The sequence below is a fragment of the Pleurodeles waltl genome, chromosome 9, assembly GCF_031143425.1.
Source record: "Pleurodeles waltl isolate 20211129_DDA chromosome 9, aPleWal1.hap1.20221129, whole genome shotgun sequence".
In the NCBI taxonomy this organism is placed as follows: Eukaryota; Metazoa; Chordata; class Amphibia; order Caudata; family Salamandridae; genus Pleurodeles; species Pleurodeles waltl.
The window spans coordinates 804423506-804445276 of record NC_090448.1 but is presented as its reverse complement, the minus strand read 5'-3'; the positions used below and the strand labels follow the sequence as shown (position 1 = coordinate 804445276).

At 48.5% G+C, this 21771-nt stretch overlaps 1 protein-coding gene across 1 annotated transcript in view; it reads left to right on the top strand.

Moving 5' to 3' along the window:
- Window positions 1–21771, top strand: part of LOC138260003 (solute carrier family 22 member 6-A-like) — a 692998-nt gene that overhangs the window by 602167 nt on the left and 69060 nt on the right. Inside the window, exon 8 of the mRNA XM_069208050.1 lies at window positions 10533–10641. Coding sequence (XP_069064151.1) covers window positions 10533–10641 — 109 coding nt within the window. The remainder of the gene's footprint in view (window positions 1–10532; window positions 10642–21771) is intronic.

Sequence of the window (21771 nt, the reverse complement as noted above, 5' to 3'; positions counted from 1 at the left end):
TCAGTTTTTGAAGAATCTTCAGCTTCTTCCACCCGGAGGCAGCCATTTAGCACCTTCAGCCGGGGTTTAGTGGGCTCCTGCCCCCCCCTGGACACTTTTGTGACTCTTGGAGTTGGTCCCCTTCCTTTGCAGGTCCTCAGGTCCAGGAATCTGTCTTCAGTTCTTTGCAGTCAGTTATGCTCTTTGCATAATCTCCAATCACGACTTTATAGTGTTTCTGGGGAAATAGGGTAACTTTAGTCCTACTTTTCAGGGTCTTGGGGTGGGGTATCTTGGACACCCTTAGTGTTTTCATACACTCCCAGCAACTCTCTATACACTATACTAGGCCAGGGGTCCCTAAGTGGTTTGCATTCCACTTTCTTAGCATGCAGTTTGTGTTGTCCCTAGGCCTATTGCATCCTATTGTATTCTACAGTGTTTGCACTACCTTTCTAACTGCTTACTTACCTTAGTTTGGTTTGTGTGTATATTTTGTGTATTGTACTTACCTCCTAAGGGAGTATATCCTCTGATATATTTTTGACAAATTGTCACTAAAATAAAGTACCTTTATTTTTAGTAACACTGAATATTGTGATTCTTGTGATATAGTGCTACATGATATAAGTAGTATAGAGGGAGCTTTGCATGACCCCTAGTTCAGGCTAAGGTGCTAGAACACTACTAATGTACTAATAAGGGATAACTGGACCTGCCATAAGGTGTAAGTACCATCAGGTGCCCACTATAAGCCAGGCCAGCCTCCAACACCCCCTGTAAAAGCTTTTCTGTTCACCCTTGTTCTGACCCATTTGTCTGCCTTCTTTCCCAATTCTTGGGGAGAGGTCAGATCAGACTGCACAAGATACTGGTGTAACAAATCAGACACACAACTACTATTCACTATATGCTCTCTCAAAATCAGATTATACAGACCCTGGTAATCAGAAACTTTACTGCCATGCAACCAACCTTCTAAAGCTTTGACAGAACAGTCCACACAGTCAACCCAATCTTGTCAAGATTCTTTTCTGGTTTCTTTGAACTTAATCCAATATTGTTCAGTGGTTAAGACAAATCCATCCAAGAGTGCAGTCTTCAGAACATTATAATTATCTGAATCATCTCTGACAGTAAGGAGCCTATCTCTCCCCTTGTCAGAGAAGGACAACCACAGAATAGCAGCCCACTGTACCTGAGGAACCCTCTGAACTTTACGGGCCCTCTCAAGTGTAGCAAACCACTTGTAGATGTCATCACCCTCCTTGTAAGGGGAACAATATTTTGCATGTTTCTAGAGTCAAATGTGTTTTCTCTGACATTGTAACTTCTAAAACTGCTATTGCTGCCACCATAGGGAACTAAGCCCAACCCCTGTCTTTCCCTTTCCACAGCTAGGGATTCCCTATCTAAGGCAAACCTTTGCTGTTGCAGCCTCAGTCTGGCCACCTCCAACCTCAAATTTCTGAGTTCCCTATCTAGGGTGTTGTCCTCAGGGTTGGATGGGTGGGACCTCCTGAGACATAAGTGACATGGGAATGAGCAGAGGCTGATCTTTCTTTAACTTGTGTTACCCTAGTGACCAGGCCTCTAGGTGTGAAGGGTGCCCTACCCGTGTGTAGCCCCGTCCCACTACCAGCTACGCTAGGAGGTTTATTAATGGAAAGATCTGTGGACGGACCCTCCCCTGGATCCTCAGGACCCTCTCCTGAATTTACCTGGTTAGAATCTCCCTCAAGCTCCGCCTCTAGTTCTACATGACAATCAGAATGCTCTTGGTCATCTTACAAGAGGAGATTTAAGAGGAAATCCTTATTGGGGTTCTTCCCAATCCCTAAGCTTCTTTCTAAGCACAGCCCCCTTATACTTTTAAAGTTAAGGTTCTCATAGGTTGTCTTGATAACCCTAGGGGTGGCCTCAATAGAAGACACAGGCCCTCATTACGACCCTGGCGGACGATGTAATAGTGGAGATATTACCGCCAACAGGCTGGCGGTACCTACCTCCACTAATATGACATTGGCGGTTTGGCTTAACACACCCACCGCCACGGCGGTAAAGACCGCCGGGCTAGAGATTTCAGTCTCCAGCCCAGCGGCCGTCACTATGCCACCCATGGCATTGTGACCCCATCCACCGCCATGGTTTCAGTGGTTTCTGTACCACCACAGAAACCATGGCAGTAGCCACCATCAGTGCCAGGGAATTCCCCCTACCCATAGTCCTACCCATCCACCCCCTCCTGAACCCCTCCACATATACACACATACACGCACATACATACACACCCATACACACATGCGTACACACATTCACCCACGCATGCATACATTCATATACACTCACAGCAACACTCATGAACATACATCCAGGCACACACCCAATCACATGACAAAACATGCACGTAAACACACACCCACACATGCACACACGCATTACACACGCATGCATGCATTCACACACAGATACACACAACACCCCCCACACAAAACACCCCCCACACCCCTCTCCCATCAGAGAACCCGACTTACCTGCTTGCAGGGGGTCCTCCGGCAGGAGACGGGACGCGGCGCTGCTACCAGCAGCAGCGTCCGCCAGCAAAACACCGCCAGGCCGTATCATGGAACATGATACGGTAGGCGGTATTTTGTTGGAGTGGCACTGCTGCTGACAGCAGCACTACCTTACCGCCGTCTGCCGCCATGACCGTTGCTGGAATTCCACCAGCCTTCTGGTGGAATTCCTGCTACGGTCATCATTCCATGGACGGTCGGTAGCCACGGCGACGGTATGTTGGCGGCCGTCGCCGTGGCGGTAGGCGGCATTTGCCGCCAATGTCATAATGAGGCCAATAGTGATAGAAAAAGTTAGAGTATAGTTTTAGAGGAGAAGAGAAGAAAAAAAACTACTTTATCTAACTTTTAAAAAGTTTGAGAACTTTTACAAGTTTTGTCTAGAAGCCAGGCTGTCTAGAGCTAGCTGTAGGCAGAGTAGCCAAAGATGAAGTAGGAGACATGCAAAACTCTTGCAATACCACTGTAGTCACACAGTACTTATACACAAGAAAGACAATACTCAGTGTTACCAAAAATAAAGGTACTTTATTTTACTGACACAAGGCTAAAAATATCTTAGAGGCTATACTCCCTTAGGAGGTAAGTCATACACATAAAATATACATTAGTAACCAAAATCAGGTAAGTACACAGTCACAAACAGTGCCAATAGTGAAAATCACCATAGGCTAGAATTGGCCTAGGGGAGACACAAACCATATACTAAAATGGGGGAATGTGAAATTCGGTTCCCCACCTAGGAAAGAGTAGTGTGTAGAGGGGTGCTGGGAGTGTAAGAAAACACCAAAGGTAAGTAAAGTACCTCACCCCAGAGCCCAGGAAAACAGGAGTAAAGTACAGCAAGTTTCCACAGAACACAATAGGAGTCTTGATAAAGGATTATAGCAAAAAACAAGCAAGGCTGCAAAACACCAACAATGGATTCCTGGACCTGAAGAGCTGAGGAGAGAGGAGACCAACTCCAAGAACAGATGAAGAGTCCAGGAAGAACAGGAACCCCTGCTAATTCTCTGGTTGGAAGAAAAAGTCAGAAAAGCACCAAAGAAGACAGCAGCGGGTTCCTGGTTGGTGCAAGAGATGGTGCAAAAGATGTCCCATGTCGAGTCGTTAGATGCAGGCTGGTTTTCATTGTTGGGTTCCGCCAACAAGCCTTGGCTCACGCAAATATTGCGGTTAGCGAGAAAAGGTGCTACATGGGCTCAGTAGGGTCCTGGGGATCTCAACTCAGACTGAGGGGCTCTTAGCTCTTTAGAGAGCCCTCAGAAGACCAGGCAGCACCCACAGGAGTTCCAGGACAAAGGGACAAAGGAGTTGCAGAACACAGTCACCCCAGCACTACACAAAGGGATCCCACGCCGCCGGAGAACAACTCAGGAAGCTGAGCATCACAGGATAGAGTGCTGGGGACCTGGGCTACGCTGTGCATGAAAGATTTCTGGAAGAAGCGCACAGAAGCCCTAGGAGCTGCAAAACACATGGTGCACTGGGCTACTGTCTGGCTCGGGGAGGCACGCCCTTACCTCCACCAAATTTGGACAGCTGGACCTTTGGACAGTCAGGATCACTTCAGCCTACCACCTGTTTTCCAGGGTGCACGCTCCTCAACAGGAGAGGGGTCCAAGAGCACCGGTTGTCAATGCAGAGAGGTTCTTGCTGAAGCAGGGAAGTGACTCCGTCACTCCTCGGGAGATTGCTTCGGTCGTTCTAGTGCAGGATGAAGACAGGCAGTCCTCAGAGCATTCACAACCTGGAAACTGTTGCAGTTGCTGGCAAGAACTGGAGTTACAGAGTTGCAGTAGCTTTCTTGGATACTTTGTTGCAGTGGAAGAGTTCCTGGTGCAGTTCTGTGGTTGATCTGATGGTAGAAGATGAAGCAGAGGTTGCAGATGAGTCCTGCTGGAATCTTGCAAAACTGAATCTGAGGAAACACCCAGAGGAGAGACCCTAAATAGCCCTGAGAGGGGGATTGGTCACCTAACCAGGTAAGCACCTATCAAGAGGGATCTCTGATGTCACCTGCTGGCACAGGCCACTCAGATGCTCCTAGAGTTCCCTGACCGTCCTGAAAACAAGTTGGCAGAACCCAGGGACACTCTGGAGGAGCTCCGGGCACCACCCTTGGGGTGGTGAAGGACAGGGGAGTGGTCACTCCCCTTTCCTTTGTCCAGTTTCACGCCAGAGCAGGAACTTGGGGTCCCTGAACTGGTGTAGACTGGATTATGCAAGGAGGGCACTGTTTGTGCCCTTCAGAGCATTTCCAGAGGCTCTGGGACAATACCACTCCCATGCTTGTAACATCTTGTAACACCTATTTCCATTGGGAGAGGGTGTAGCACCCCTCTCCTAAAGGAAATGCATTGTTCTGCCTTCCTGGGATTGAGCTGCTTGATCCCCAGGAGGGCAGAATCCTGTCTGTGCTGTGGCAGAAGCTGGGGCTGCATTGAAAACCTCGGAGAGCTGGTTTGGCAGTACGGGGGTCCATGGTGGAGCACCTGGGATGCATGGAATTGCCCCCTAATACCAGAATCAGATTGGGGGTACAATTATGCAATCTTAGACACCTCACATGGCCAGATTCGGAGTTACCATTGTGAAGCTACATATATGTATTGCCATATATGTAGTGCACACTTATAATGGTGTCCCCGCACTCACGAAGTCTGGGAAATTGGTCCTGGACAACGTGGGGGCACCTCTGCTAGTGCAGGGGTGCCCTTGCACACAGTAACTTTGCACCTAGCCTTCAGTAACTGACGGTTAGACACATAGGTGACTTATAAGTTACCTGGTGCAGTGAAAATGGCTGTGAAATAGTGTTAGCACTTTTTCACTCAGGCTGCAATGGCAGTCCTGAAGAAGTGTTTGCATGAGCTCCTTAAGGGTGGCAAAAGAAATGCTGCAGCCCAGAAGGATTTCCTGGAATCCCAATGCCATGTGAACCTAGGTACCATGTACTAGGGACTTATAAGGGGGGTCCAGGGTGCCAATTAGAATTGGAATATGGAGTCACTAAACTATAGTGACAAATTTGGTACACAAAGAGAGCATAAGCACTGGAGTTCTGGTTAGCAGAACTCCAGTGAAACAGTCAAGCATACTGACAACACACATATGCCACAAACTATGAGCACTGGGGTCCTGGCTAGCAGGATCCCAGTGAGACAGTAAAAACACACTGTCAAACAGGCCATAAATGGGGGTAACCATGCTAGAAAAAGGCTACGTTCTCACACCAAGTTATTTCACCCTCCCCTTCAAATACCCCTGAACAAAGAAATACCATGAGTGAGTGTTGTAAAGCCTTTAAGCACAAAGCAGTGTGCATAGGGGGAAAGTGGGCCAATTATGAGGAGTTGTCCAACAGGGACCCTGCGCATATCAAGTATCAATAACCCTTTGGGATAGCTAAATCTGAAAGAGGTGAATCGCTGTTGTGGGGGTGGGGCAGGTGGTGACTGGGAGACCCTCTGAAAGGAAGGCAACCAGAGGACCTCAACTGTAATCAAAGTTTTTATAAATGCTCTGCAAAATATCAGCCATTCTCTTCATTGTCAGGACTTGCCACAACCTGGCATGCCATAGTAACATCAAGGGTGCTACGGTTTTCTTCCAGGAAATGGCCAGGGTTGTCTTAGCTGCTCCTAGACATAACCATATAATAGAGGGTCACTAGAAATTTGACATTTAAGAGACTCGTCCCTGAAACCCAGAAGAGCAAAGCCTGGTGTGGATGGGATTGGATAACCTAATATGGTTTTAATCTGAGCTAAGGTTTCAGTCCAGAAAGGACGAATAACCAGACAGTCCCACCATAAGTGTTGAAAATCCCGAAGCAATCCAAGCCCTCTCCAACAAAGGTCAGAAGTGCTGGGATACATTTATTTTTAGTTTGGTGGGATATAGATCCTAATCAAAAGTAGTTTGTAATGGCTTACTCCCATAGAATAATGTAATGCCTTACTCCCATAGAATAATTGAATCTGGGACTGTCCCTCCAAAGTCCCCCCATTGCTCTCCTAGCACTATTTCCCCAAGTGTCGTGGACCAGTAACAGTAATAGTAAAAGTATGGATCGCATAAGCTCGGGCAAGTAGGTCATGAGCCACTTAAGCCTTCATGCTCTGAAATTTTAAGATCAAGGCTAAGTAATGTGCTTAAGGTATTTAAGCTGGTTCCTAGAGACTCTCTTATCTAGGTGTTCATCTTATGAGCTCTCCCTTAGACTATGGGGGTTATTACAACTTTGGAGGAGGTGTTAATCCGTCCCTAAAGTGACGGTAAAGTGACGGATATACCACCAGCCGTATTACGAGTCCATTATATCCTATGGAACTCGTAATACAGCTGGTGGTATATCCGTCACTTTACCGTCACTTTTGGGACGGATTAACACCTCCTCCAAAGTTGTAATAACCCCCTATATGTATTAACATACAGGCCGATGATGAATCCCCAGGTGAGGGACTAGCATTTAGGAGCAAATCGGGTAACAGCCAGTTCACCCAGCTAGTCAAGTTATAGATAGTTGCTTTGAAGCACTGCTCTGCTGCAATGTCTTGGTGCCAAGCCTCAGCCTAGTGACCAGTGTTTCGCCTGTTGCCTCGATTGTCGCTGGGATAGCCATTGTCCTTGGTTGTACTCGTTGTAGGGCTCATGGATGATACCTCCAACTCCCTTCGGAGCGTTCACTCTTCGAGACTGACACCCACAGCAAAGTTTCTGCTTGTACAGTAAAGTGGTGCCTTCTTTTTGGTATTCAAAGGCAAGACCAAAAGGGTAAGTCCAAGTCTATTTGATGCATTCACAGCGTAGTTTATCAGTGACAGGACGGAACAGTAATCAACAGGCCAATCTAACTGGAGTAATATCTTGAAACACAGTGCATGATGCACCTTGGTAGGATACTGACTCTGCCTGCCATCTTGCATGTCAGATTGCTTCTTTCACCTTAATGGACTGTAGTTTCACCAAAACATCTGTGTATATTTCCCCTCTCCAGGGTACTACATCTTGTTGTAAGATGGCAAGTCTGGAGTTTAGATCCGACCGGAATGTCTCTAGAGAGGTCTGTTTTTAACTCTTCTTCAAATCCTTTTTAAAATCTTGCAGAGAGGAAAGGAGATCTTCCTTTGTAAATGCCATTTCACCCTCTTTAGGAGTGGAGGAATGCATATCTCTTGCCTCTCTCCAAAGGAAGTAGCTCAATGGCGTATGTTTTCAAAGGAATGTAGGCTGAAGCTAGGGGCCTTAATATATTGAATGAGCAGAAGAGCGCACAAGAGCATCATCAGATAGGGCACTTGGAGTCAGGCAACATGTCTCGGCCTCCCTTGTTTCCTCACAAACAGTCCCATTGCGGGGGTACACATAGGGCCTCATTCTGATCCGCCGCCGGCCTGGCGGGGCCCGCCAGAATACAGCTGCGCGGTCAAAAGACCGCCGCGGGTATTCTGGGTTTCCCGCTGGGCTGGCGGGCGACCGCCAGAAGGCCGCCCGCCAGCCCAGCGGGAAACACCCTTCCATGAGGATGCCGGCTCCGAATGGAGCCGGCGGAGTGGAAGGGGTGCGACGGGTGCAGTTGCACCCGTCGCGATTTTCAGTGTCTGCATGGCAGACACTGAAAATCGTTGTGGGGCCCTGTTACGGGGGCCCATGCAGTGCCCATGCCATTGGCATGGGCACTGCAGGGGCCCCCAGGGGCCCCACGACACCCCATACCGCCATTCTCTTCCTGGCGGCCAAAACCGCCAGGAACAGGATGGCGGTATGGGGCTCGGAATCCCCATGGCGGCGCAGCTTGGAGTATTCCCCAGGGCAACGGGAAACCGGCGGTACACCGCCGGTTTTCCGTTTCTGACCGCGGCTGTACCGCCGCGGTCAAAATGCCCATGGGAGCACCGCCAGCCTGTTGGCGGTGCTCCCGCGGTCCGCCAGGGTCAGAATGACCCCCATAGACTGCACTGCGACATATGTTGTGTCTTGTAGAGGCTGCTGGTAATCAGGGGCCCAAGCCACTTTCCTCAGTGTGAGCTACTGGGGCTCGCCCTGCATCACTCCCCCTGGTAAATCTCTCTGATTTGAAGAAGTTGGACCCTAGTGCCCGGAAAAAGCTTCTCACATGCACCTGCCTCAGAATGCCCTCATCAAAAGCGGGGTTCCAGGTGGTAGGGATCGTTAGGTGAGCTGCCAGTGTTCGTTGCGGTCACTCTCAGCACACATTCGGGGCCCTCAAGAGATGACAGTCCAGTGCGTGTTATACAGTACTTAATTTGTAAATAACCAGGTGCCGGTGCTCAAAGCCCTCTACTTATAACAAGCGGCCGCTGCAATTAAACGTGCGAACACGGAATACCGAGGCAGCGTAATCCTGAAGCCATCTCGGGCCTCTTTACTCCATTTATGTCCACTCCCAGTCCCTTTCGCTCACCCCAGCAGCTTTCTGCTCTTTCCCTTTGTAACGCTTTTTCTTTTTTCTCTTTCTCCGTCTCAAATGTCTTTTGCTCGCAATTAATGCTTGAGCCAGAAAAGTAAGCGCCGGCCCTCAATAATAAGTGCGGGTGCTCAGCACAAATTGTGCACAAGCACAAATTTAGCACTGGTGTTATATATACCAATAAGCGCTCTCACTCCAAATAAGGCTGCTGCGTCGCCAACTGTGAGGGAGGTGAGTCTCCCGTTCTCGGGTGGGTCCCAGTGTCCGCTCATTTAACTCAGATGATTTAATTTGCCCCAAAAGGGACGCGGCTTGCTTCACCAGCAGAAAGTCCTGGAGTGCAGACGTCATGTTAGGGCCTGATTCAGTGATGTAGTTTATTTCTCCTGGCAACAATGACCGGCGTGGGCCTGCTGCATTGAAGGGAATGTAATTCTGGAAGATTCCAAACGCATATCATCAGTGTTTGCGCTGCTGTACCTCAGTACTGTGGCACAATACCATGCCGCTTTCTGGGAACCAGTCGGCACTGTCTTGCAAAGGGGGGCCGTCCGATGCCTCTTTTGTAAGTGCTCTCAACCTCTCTAGGCTGTGGGCTGGCCAGTGGAAAGAGACTGTGAGGTCAAGTGCCCCATTGCTTTGATTTCCAAATCGAATTCAGCGGAGCCCTGGTGGATTAACTCGACCATGATGGCTGGCCACGCCCTCCTAGAATTTACTTTTGTTTTATTAATCATTATTTCCCTCTGCGGGTCTGAACATTTTGCACATTATGAAAGTGATATTGTGAACACCGACCACTGGGATACAATGTGACAGGTGACATAGAGACATTTATTGGCTGTAATTGCCAAAGCACTTGTTGAAATATGCATAGAGAAACCCAGAAAGTGCATCAGTCACCAGTGGCCCCTGAACCAGGGGTGCAGTAGGTGCCACAGCAACCCATAAAACTTGGGAATTTAGACTGAAATTGAACAACTAAGGGCACTTCAAAGATTTTTATTCTGGAAGTATTTATTGTGTGTTATAAGAAGCAAAAATATCCCCTAAGCTTTCAGGTAAGTGATGTTAGTGAAAAAAACTACTTTAAAAATGTTCCAGCACCACTGTCAATCACATTCAGCATCAACTGGAAAAAGGTTCTTAGTTACAGACCTCTGGAAGCACCCCTTATCAAGACTCCCAACATTTTTCATCCTACTCAAAACACTTTGGGGGTTATTACAACTTTGGAGGTGATGTTAATCCGTCCCAAAAGTGACGGTAAAGTGACGGATATACCACCAGCCATATTACGAGTCCACTATATCCTATGGAACACGTAATACGGCTGGTGGTATATCCGTCACTTTACCGTCACTTTTGGGACGGATTAACACCTCCTCCAAAGTTGTAATAACCCCCTTTGTGTGAAGACTCCGGTAATGCTGAACTATACAAGAATGTAAATACAGGTGTCAATGACTTGAGTCAGACTCCTATAAAGATAATACAGTACTTGCTCTTGTCTTCATGAAAGCTCTCTCGTCTTTTTTTAGAAATGCAGACACTGCGCACATCGCTGGCGGTACTGGGGAAGGGATCCCTAGCCTGTTCCTTCAGCTGTGCCTTCCTTTACACCAGCGAACTCTATCCCACCGTCATCAGGTTTGTCATCTAGTTGTAACATTAATAATACCCTACTAGTGATATTGGTGCACCATGTCTTTCATTGTTTTTGTTATTTCTATGTCACAATAATCCTGACTGGATAGACTGAAGTGAAAAAGGAAATGATTCTGGACTGTCTTAAACCAGAGGTTTAGTAGCAGATGCAGAGAGTTAGAAACTAGCTTAGTATTCGGGATGGGCAACTTCCCACTTCAAGGAATCATCACAACCCTTGTCAGGGTGAACCCTCAAAGTCATTAAATCAACCTCAATACAACCTTCTAATAGCTATGAAACAGAGCAGACATGCCTAACTCAGGGTAATGTGTAAAATACTTATGCAGTACCCAAAATCATTAATGAATTAAAAATGCGAAACAATAACAATTCCAGGGCGTGATCTGGTCATGAGGATGGTGGCTGCCTCAGTGCTGGGCTCCACGGCCGGGCGCGACATTGGGGGAGGCTGCGGAGTCAGCGGGACATCGGGGGACCCTTGTACCACACCCCAACACCCCCTGACCACTGAGGGCCTGGAAGGCTGCCCGGGAGCCCCACTGTTAGGGCGGTGATATTCCCTTCACGTCCGCGGCCCATGCTCCCAGAAGAAGCCACGGACTGGATTTGGAAGTGGGTGGGGCCTCGGTGGAGTGTGGTGGGGGCCCGACAGGGGAGCACCGAGCACGACCGCAGCACTATTCAAGGTAAAGGGGTTTGCAGTCCACATAGAGGGCAGAGGCTGCGGACCCGAACATAGCACAAGGAGAGCAGTGCCTCGGCGGTGTGCAACGCGGACCCAGAGGAGGGGTCCTGCACACCTGCTGAATTCACCAGGGCGGCAACAGTACTAGGAGCGGTGGAGATGCAGCTGCCATAGGAGTGATTAAGGACCCAGCAGCACCTTGTGGGCATGCAGCGGTGACCGGTGCAGGGAACCCCGGGTGCACATACTAGCCTAGTCTGGGCACAGGTGGAGTCCCCAGCCTACAATACTGGAATCAGCTGCGGGCTCACTTAGAGTGACCACAGCACTTCGGCAGCTCACAGCTGGGGCGCATTGGTGGGGGCTCCGCTGGCAGCTGCTGTGACATCCAAGCCGGGGGGAGATAGCACGGCTGGCGGCACAGAAGATAGTCGTGGACTTATCTTACCTCCACACCGTGGTGAGATTGGGCCCTGCTTATGCCCCCAATTGCAGATAACTTGAGTCTAAATGCCTAAAGCACCCCTGGGGGTACACACAATTGGAGTCACAGTGAGGAGATCTCCAGTGTGCTTGTGATACTTACAGGACACTGAGGCATTGGCAGAGACTGTGACTTTTCTAATAAGGTGTGGCCGCAGGCCAGGCCCCTCTCCTTCGCCTCCACCGGATTGACCATCGAGGGCAGCGTCCACAGTGCCTGGGGAGTGATGCAGCCTCTACGGACCAGGTAGGGCTTTTTGCACTTTGCTAAACCTTGCTGCAAGCAGTGTTACTTGGGGTACTCCAGTGCACCCCCATCATCTTATCACCCCTTTCAATTTGAACCGCAGCGGATAACGGATCATCGCACCAACCACAGGGGCCTACTTCGCAAGGGCTCTGGGCCAACCAGGGGCCCACAGGGTACCCCACGGCCAGTCTTAATGGCCTAGTTGGCCGCTCTGCCATCTCAGGAGATATCCTTGGAGAGGGTTATTCCTAAACTTTATCCTTGCCCTGTGACCGCGGAAGAAAGTGCTGACCTATATAGGTCCCTGAGAGAGTCAAAGGTACTAGCCCTTGTCCTGCGATTATCTCTATACCTATGCCTTAAGGAATGATGGCCTCCTCACCCTGGTCCTGAGGCTGTTATGGACAATCTCCCTGCCGCATACGTGAGCCTCCACTCTGATGGGACACCATCTCCAGCCATTTAGAGTCAGGAACGCGTGACAAAGTGGAGCAACAGGACACTACAGCAGCGGTAAAACCGGGTTGCACCCTCAGGCCCTAGAATCGCCCGTAATAGAGGCCGTGACACTTGACTCTGGTCAGCTGGCACTATATTCTGGTGATCCTAGTGGAGCTCTTACTTCTCCCTTCCTGAGGCGCTGTCTTCCGGCAAGCCACCTAGCAAATTATCAGGCAAACATAAGCGCCAACTGCTCTTCTCGGAAGCTGTTTCGCAAACACGACCAATGTCCTTGTCCCCCTCCACTGCCGACCATAGCTCCGCAGTCGCCCCAGGGACTCCCCATCCACTTGCAGCAATGGGAGCGCATTCTGCAGGAAATCTCTGCGGTCAGCCGCAGCTGGGGCTGGCCCTAGAGCCTTCTGCAGCCACCCTGCGACACACAAAAGGGGCAGATTCCTTGACTGCCCACCGATACCCAGGATGGAAGAGATGTGGCTCTTCAAGCAGTGGAGGACATCACCCAGGGGCCGCTCAGGGACAGAGACAAATCGTGGTCTCCTTTAAAACCCACCCCACCTGCTGACTGATCGATGGCCTGGAGTAATTTATGGGAATACCAGCGGGAACTTCTACTAACCATTACTGAGTGACTAGTCTGGTCATCGCTAGAGCACTAAGTACCACACATGTTTTGTTATTTGTTATGCTATTGTTGCTGTACACAGTACCATGTCTGCTCTTGTTCTCATTGTTGCTGTGGTTATTGTTGCTCTAACCATGTCACATGTTAGGATGCAGTTGTCTCCTCTCCCCCACATGGCCCCATCTCTGCAACTCCCGGACCCGACATCTCATGGTCATCCCGGGCTCACCATATCATTTGCTCATCCTCACTTCTCATCATTGCAGCATTGCCATACCCTCATGTCCGAGTCTACCATTAGTATGCTCTTGGTCCTAACCTACTCAGTGACGGGGGAAAGGGGACAAAGCCTTCCCACAAAACCACGTCAAAAAGCAACACCCAAACACCAACAACCGGAATATACCCTGTCATGAACGCAAATGCAGAGCAGGATGGACCAAAGTACAAAGGGATACTACCCCCCCCCGCATTGCCCGCCCCTGTTGGGATATGCCTCTAGTTGCCTTTCCTGGCTGATGGACCCCCTGAGCTCTTTCCTCCCCCCCATCCTATCTCTTTCCTTGCCCTTGCCCAGCCCAGATGTGTCCTATGTCCTTATCCTCCAGCCCTAAGGGCGTGTCTGTGCAAACCTCTGGACCCTCTCCGTCCCCCCCCTCTATCATGGGAAACTTGTGTCCTAGTTTCCTCCCTGCTGGCCCTCTGCTTCCCCCTCCCTTTGGGTGCACCCGGCTGCGGTTTTCACAGGTTTCGACCCACAGTATACAGAGTTAGGCTCACACAAGATCCCCTCTCATTCCTATCACGATACTAACATATCTGCTAATTACTCACTCTGAGCCTCATTCCTCTCCTTCTTCTCCTTCTTCTCACCTTCTCTTATCTTTTCGCTTTACACCTCCTACCTCCCCTAACTTTCTTCTTCCCCTCACTCCTCTTCTTTGCTTGGTTTCATGCTATTGGGTGCGACAGCCCCCCACCTCCTGTTCTCCCTATTTGCCCACAACCTCGACATAGACAGGGTGCATAGCCACGCCACACCTCACAGATCCAGCAGCACCAGTATTATCCCCGCAGACTCACATGTCAGCTTTGGTGATGGGGACACCTCTCCTGTGAAAGATAATATCATGGAACGTACATGGTCTCACGCATTATATTAAACGTAAAAAAGTCCTATCTTACCTACAAACCAAGCATGTGGATATTGCCCTATTGCAAGAAACGCATCTGTCCTCCTCAGAATCCAAAAAACTGCACCGGAAATGGGTGGGCTGAGTACTTTATAGCGGCAGTTCCCCGTCTTCATCAGGGTCGCGATTCTTCTTCGCCGTTCTTTACAATTCAAGGTGCTCAGATCATGGACCAACCCTGAGGGTCTCTACATTCTCACCAAACTTAAACTTGGGTACTATGTACTCTGTACAGGGTCTGTCTACGCCCCCACAGGTTCTAACCGTTCATTCCTTCTACACTTTAACCGTCTCCTGACAAAGATCGAAGCCTCTCACTACTTATCGGGAGGTGACTGGAACTTGGTTATGGATCTAATGGGCGGGTTGCATATCCGGTTGCATATCGGGAACAATGCAGATAGAGCCCTGTGGGGTTATGTGTTGGAAGATCATGAGCTAGTGGACCACTGGCGCCTCTTGCACCCGCTAGACCAATAGTACACCTTCATCTCTCTGGTCCACGGGACGCAGTCCCGATTGGACTACTACCTCATCTCTCAGAAGCTGATCCCCATGGTCTGGGACTCCCGGTTTCTGGAAGCCACACTATCCTATCATGCCCCAGTGCTTTTAGCACTAGAATTGGGCCTTATCTGTCCAGCCCATAAGCCATGGCGTCTGAATGTATCACGATATCGTACACCTCAGGTCAAGAGTCAACTCTGTGATCATGTTTCTACATATATAAAGGACAACAAAGGTTCTGTCTCCTCCCCTCGGGATTCGTGGGCTGCAGAGTAGGCAACAATCAGAGGACAACTTATGAAAGATGCTGCTCTTGCTAACGCCCAGAGACCTTCTCATCGACTGGAACTGGAGGGTCTAATAGTAGCAAACACTCACAAATACACCAAGAACCCCTCCCCAGGGCAACTGCACGCTGTCTCCTGGAAAAGGCGAAAATGGAGCTTAACGCCCTCTACAACTCTCAGGTAGAGTACGAACTTCAAAGGTTGAAGGGCAGACACTATGAGCAAGGTGAAAAGGCAGGTCGATTGCTAGTTGCCCAACTGCACCAGCACGAGGCTGCGTTGCCCATCTCTGCTGTACGTGATACCAATGGTGAGCTCCTCACGTACCCACAGGACATAGCTGGTGCAATTAGGCGTTTCTATCGGCCCTTATGTCGCCCCAAAATGGAGTTGGATCACGTCCATCTAGCTACGTTCTTTGTGGAGGCTCATATACCCAGTCTCATGGAAGAGGGCAGGGGCCTACTAGAGGGGGAGATTAGAAAGGAAGAGATTCTGCAGGCCATCTCCAATCTACCCTACCATAAGGCCCCTAGGGGGGGATGGTTTTCCAGCAGAATTTTACAAATGGACAGGACCTTAAACGGTAGACTCCCTATATGAAGCATTTCGGGGCGCTGAAAGGACCGGCTCTTTAAATCCTCTTTCTAATATCGCTCCCATAGTAGTACTACTGATGCCAGGGAAGGATCACTTACTGTGTGGCAGCTACCGTCCTATTTCCCTCCTCAATGGGGATGTCAAGATACTAGCTAATGTCTCGGCGACCAGGCTCAAAAAGGTCATTCTGTCCCTTATCCATCACAAACAGGTGAGATTTGTACCCGGGCCATCATCCAGAAACCATCTCCGTACCTTAGCGCATACGCTTCGGGCTACTAGAGGCTCCAGGGAAGAGGCTGTAGCTCTCTCCTTTGACGCCTAGAAAGCCTTTGATAGGATAGAGTGGTGGTACCTCTTCGAAACCTTAAACCGTTTCAGACTGTAGGATAGCTTTATTAAAAAAGTCAGATGGCTGTATGACTCACCCGCAGCACAGGTGAATTGCAGAGGATTTTTCTCTGATGCATTCCTCATTAACTGAGGGACGAGACAGAGCTGCCCTCTGTCACCACTGCTCTTCCTTTTAGCGGTAGAACCAATTGGAGCGCACATACGCAGACCCCTGTCCATAACCAGCGTTCCCATCCCGGGGCACCACTCCGTGATTATCTTTATGCTGATGATGTCTTACTTACGCTCACAGATCTTGACAACTCCCTCCTAGCGTTACGAGCAATTGAGGTGCTCTCAGACTATAAAATCAAGACGGACAAGAGTGAAGCCTTACCTCTCTCTCCCATGACTACAAGTGCAGCTATGACGGACTTCCCCATCCCATGGAAGCAAGCACAACTCAAATACCTAGGAATTCTTATCAACAGGGGCTTGGACCAGATGGAGGTGGATAATTTAGGACCGGTGTTAGCTCGCACGCAGAGAGACATTGACAAATGGTCCCAACTGGGTCTCTCCCTTTGGGGGAGGGTACAGGCCACCCGTATTGTTACTTTACCACGGTATACGTATGTCCTCCGGATGTTACCACTGCCAGTACCTTTGCTGATGCTCAGGAAAGTGGATGCCTGTGTACTTACATTTGCGTGGGGTACAATGCAACTATGGCTTTCTAAAGCTACGCTCACACCGAGGAGGGAATGCGGAGGCTTGGGATTGCCCTCTGTAGAACGCTCCGCGCTAGCACTTCACCTGTCGCAGCTGTCCTTCCTACTCCCAGGTGCGCCTGATCCACCCCATGGATGCAGTCAGAATGCACATTCATGTGTGCGCCCAGGGGCCTGGATGTGCTTTATGGCATTAGAACATCTTCATCCCAATTTGTGCACCCAGTGTTACAGGCCATGCTGCATTCCTGGCGCCGGGTTCACCACGTTCTAGGGGTGGATCGTCAGATCCACACTCATGTGTCATTATGGGTCAACACCGGCTTATTGATATGGGGGGAGGTGGTTACTTGGGAGGGCTAAGGGTATTCTGACTTTCGATCAAATGCCTGCTGACGGGACGCTGAAGTCGTTCCAGAAACTGCAGAATGAAGATGGGCTCCCTAATCACTATAGCTGGCAACACCAACAACTATCACATTGTCTTTGTGACCGTTTGGGGCCATACACGTGAATGCTGCACCACTTGCCAGTGCTCGAATATTTACGTACCTGGGGCTCCTCCCGTAGAATAACTCCGGGCCTGTACAAACTACTGAACCAACACTTATTCTCCTTCCTAATTTCCCTCAAACCTATTTGCGGGTAGAATATGATATGGATGACTGGACTACTCTACTGGAGGAGCGGGAACGAGGTATCCAGAAGCACAACTTAAATTTATGCTTTTTAAAACTTTGCAGGACTGTTACTGGACGCCCCAGAAACCTGGATCAGTAGGACTGTTACCCCACGCGCAATGCTGCCGCTGTACACACTCCCGTTGTGACCTACTCCACATACTATGTGATACTCTGACCATACAACCGTACTGGGCGTCAGTTGGGGCCACGTTGTGGGAGGTCTTACCATTGCTGCCTTCTCTTCCAGCATCCTTGCTCCTTCTGCATGATACTGGCGTCTCCATGGGTATGTCTTGCATGCAACTCCCCCTCCTATATACAGCGCTGGCCACGGCTAAACTTTGTATTTTGTGACACTGGCGAGCAGCAACGCCCCCTCCCATGATGAATGGCTGTCAACAATGTTCCAAACTGCTGCGCATGAACATATTATCTATACCATACGAGACAGGACAGAGATATTTCTGCAATATTGGGACCCCTTTCTTCGGCTTGTGGATGGTTGACCTCTCATGTGTGCCCATGCCTCCCCCCTCGCCACTCCCTCCCCTACCACCCCCCCTTCCCTGCACCCCTCCCCCGCTGCTGCCCTCTCTCTCTCCCATTCTCTCTCTCTCTCTCTCTCTCTCCTTCATTGTTCCCCTCTCTCCCTTGCCCTCCCCCCTCCTTTCCCCCTCCTCCTCTTGTATTTCTCCTCTCTCCCCCACTACCCTACTACTCTCAATCTCCTACCTTGCCCTCTCCCTCCCCCTTCCCCTCCACTCTCCCTACCCACTTACCCCCATCTTTGGATCCCTCGATTCGCACCTCTTCTCTACTTCCTGCCTCCCTAGGCCTGACCCCACCCTTCCTCCTCTTCCCAGCATTCTTCTCCTTTACTTGTTCTTCCTCCCGTGGCTCTCCCATATACCACCTTTCCTATTGCTCTCTTTTTTTCTCCTTCTTTATCCATAATGGATTGTGACCCTTGCCTTTTACCCCCTATACCCCTAGTGCGTGACATTATATTCATTTTCCTTAGGTCTCACTAGTAACTAGTGCCCACTTGCCACACCCCCCCTCTCTTCGACCTGTTGTACTTCACTGGGTTTCAGGCCTATTAGTGGCGCTCCCTCTTGCTGGACCAAAACCCCAGAGGCCGTTATGGATAGGAGGCCTTACGTCTAATACTACTTCTTTTTCTCTGGTTGGCATCGACATTCCTGTAAGAGTCCTACCCTCTTTCTCCCTAGACAGTACACCACGGGGCCCGGAAGAGCAGGTGCAATATACTACTGTATATGCTCTTTGCTTAATTCTGTAACTGTTTGAAGGGATGCCCTATCATCAGGGTACTGGCTGAAGTTGCAACGCTAGATGTATTCTATCAAAGGCAAAAGCTCACTCTGTTCCTCTGTAATGTTAATGTCATGCATGATGTTATTTGCTATTTCCCTGTTTATAATTCGTAATGAAAAATTGTGAGAAAAAAAATAATTCCAAACCAAATTAGAATTTTTTTGTAAAATGTAATAAGCAAAAGTGCTCCAAAATAAAAAAATTCCAATAAAGGGAACAAGAGATACAACATATTCAGCACACTGTAAAAATAGCACCAAGAAGCAGAAATGGCAAATGATAGTCCATGGTTGCAGAAGACCTGGACTTAGGTGCGATGTGAGGCCAACTGCAATGAAGCAATGGTTATATATAGAAACCAGGTTTGTATGGATCAAAGATTTTACCTTCTAACATATGGCCTGATTTATAGTATGGCGGATGGGATACTCTGTCACAGATGTGATGGATGTCTTGTCTGCTGTATTGCAAGTGCATTATAGCCTATGGCACTTTTAATTTGGTCGATTGAATATTAGTACACATCCACTAAAGTTTAAATCAAGTTCTTAGTCTTTTAAATCCCTACCAACAGAAGTACAGGTCTGTGCCCCTAGGGCCACATGGGGGAAACTTGGAATCTCCCAGGGTGTCAGGCAGAGCAGAGTCCAGTCCAGGTCCAGTGGCCATTGGTCAGTTTTGTACTTCCAGAAGAAGGCATCCTAGAGCTTGTTGTCTCACTGTAGCCACCATGGAGGTCAGCTCACTAACACTTGGAGTCCACTTCTTTGTCCTTTATACAAGAGGGAACAGGTCCAATCCGTCAGGGATCCTCTCATGTCATGGAGACCAGGTCCAGTCTTCCTGTGATCTTCCACAGGTCTGTAAGGTGTTCTGAATTGGGAGCCTGGTGGTCCCACATTTATGCCTGGCAATAGCTAGTGGGTGGGGTGAGTTCAGGACACTCCCTAGCCAACAGGTTATCAGGCTCTGATCTCCCTAGGTTTGCAGTTATTCCTATATGACTTTCTGCAAACAATCCCAAAATGCCATATGTCAGGGCATTTTCAAGAGGGTGAAAGTCTTCTATCACACTAAACTTGGGCTCTGAGGGTGAGGATGGGAGTGGGAAGTGTACTATGATAATTCTAGTGACCTCCCACGTCTAACACCAACATTCAGTTTGAGGCAGGCACTTCACCTACAACAAACCCTGAGACAGACGTCTGTTAGGAACAAAGCAGGGTCCTTCTAAAAGCATGGTCCTTCAGCAACCAGGCAGATGGTACACAAGAATTGTATCGGCATCCTGTTAACCTCTCCCTTCAATTGTCCCTCAAGTGTTCAATGTGGCTCAAAAGACCTGCCGAGCAGGCTTTGACACCTTTCTATCAAAAGTCAGGCCCACAGCCCCCACCCTACATATTCTACTGAACTCAGAGGCGTCATCTTTGCCCATTCAGGTCAGACTATTTTTTGCACCTAGGAGACATTTTGTACCTTTTTTACATCTGTTCAAGGCATATCATTGGCTCGGAAATGGCAGACGCTTATCCTAATTTGCCTTCTGGGAGTTTAGGCAGGTAAAGGGTATTTTTTTAAAGTTAGTTTTTCTTAATATTTGTTAATTTTACTTCACCATTGAATTGGATTTTATTTAAAATGCTGTTTCTTTTTGTATCTGATCCCTTTCCTGAGTTAGCAGCATTAGTATTTAATCTGTACTCTGTTTTTTTTCATGGGACAGCTACGAATACCCCAGCGAAAATAGATTTCTAGGCCTTGTCACTGTAGGGATAGGGTAATATTCGTTTTCTAGATGTCTCACTCTCTTTTGAATACCACGTACCCTACCTTGTTAGCTGCAAGGCTTATATATGGGTTATGTTAATATTTATTCAGAATGTTTTGAATGTTTTGACCTTTTGAAATGGTTTACTCTGCAGCAGTCAGGCTACATAGTGTAGGCCTGTAGCAATATTTGCACTATCACTGTAGGGGATGGCTCAATAGCTGCTGCAATCCATATGTAGCACATAAATACCAGCCCATAGGTACACTTTGCACCATATACCAGGGGCCTATAGGCAAGTTAGGTACCCCAATTAGGAGTATACCAATTCAATAATGTTTAAATAGGTAGCGCAAACATTTCATTACTGGTTAGCAGGGGTAAAGTATACAGAGTTCATCAGACAGAAAAAAACATAGGGTCAAACAAAAGGTTGAAAATCTGGTCTGACTGCCCAGAAAAGATAGATTTCTACACACAATAACTGCCTTTCATGAATGTAATACTAAGTCAGGCCCATCTGATTTGAAGTTGGGGCAGAGAGGGAGAGAGGTATTGAAGTCACTTGCATTTCAGTAAAGACTCTGAACCTCATTCACACAGACGACTCACCTTTAAGCTAGGGATCTTAGAAATGAGAGTGGGTGTTAAAAAAAATGTGAGGGTGTATGCTTCGATAACAGGCACCAAGAAGCCCTAACCAATGAGTTCAGTAGGTTACTATAGAATTGATGTTCATCAGAAACCTGAAATTGTTCTTGGTACTTTCTGACGTCTTAATCACTTACTGAGGTCTTCATTATATCTAGTCTTCATCATTGTCAGTTTCTTCATATCATGTCATTCATCCATCCAAAATGCTCTCCTGTTCATGGAGATTCATATAGGGGGCCACACTGGGAACGAAAAGCAGCCTTGGCAAATTTTGTCAGACCAGCCCCCATAATTCATGTACTGAGTAAGTAAACCACAAGGATTATCTCTCCAAGGAGTTTTTGAAAAAAAAATGCAAATATGGTACATTTCACAGCACATTTTTCATTATAGAACCTTATCCAATTATTGAATGTGTGGATGGATATTAGAGACATGGCTGTGTGACTCAATGAATCAATAGTTGAACAGGGGAAATGGGGATCAATGAATTCATTGGAAAATGGA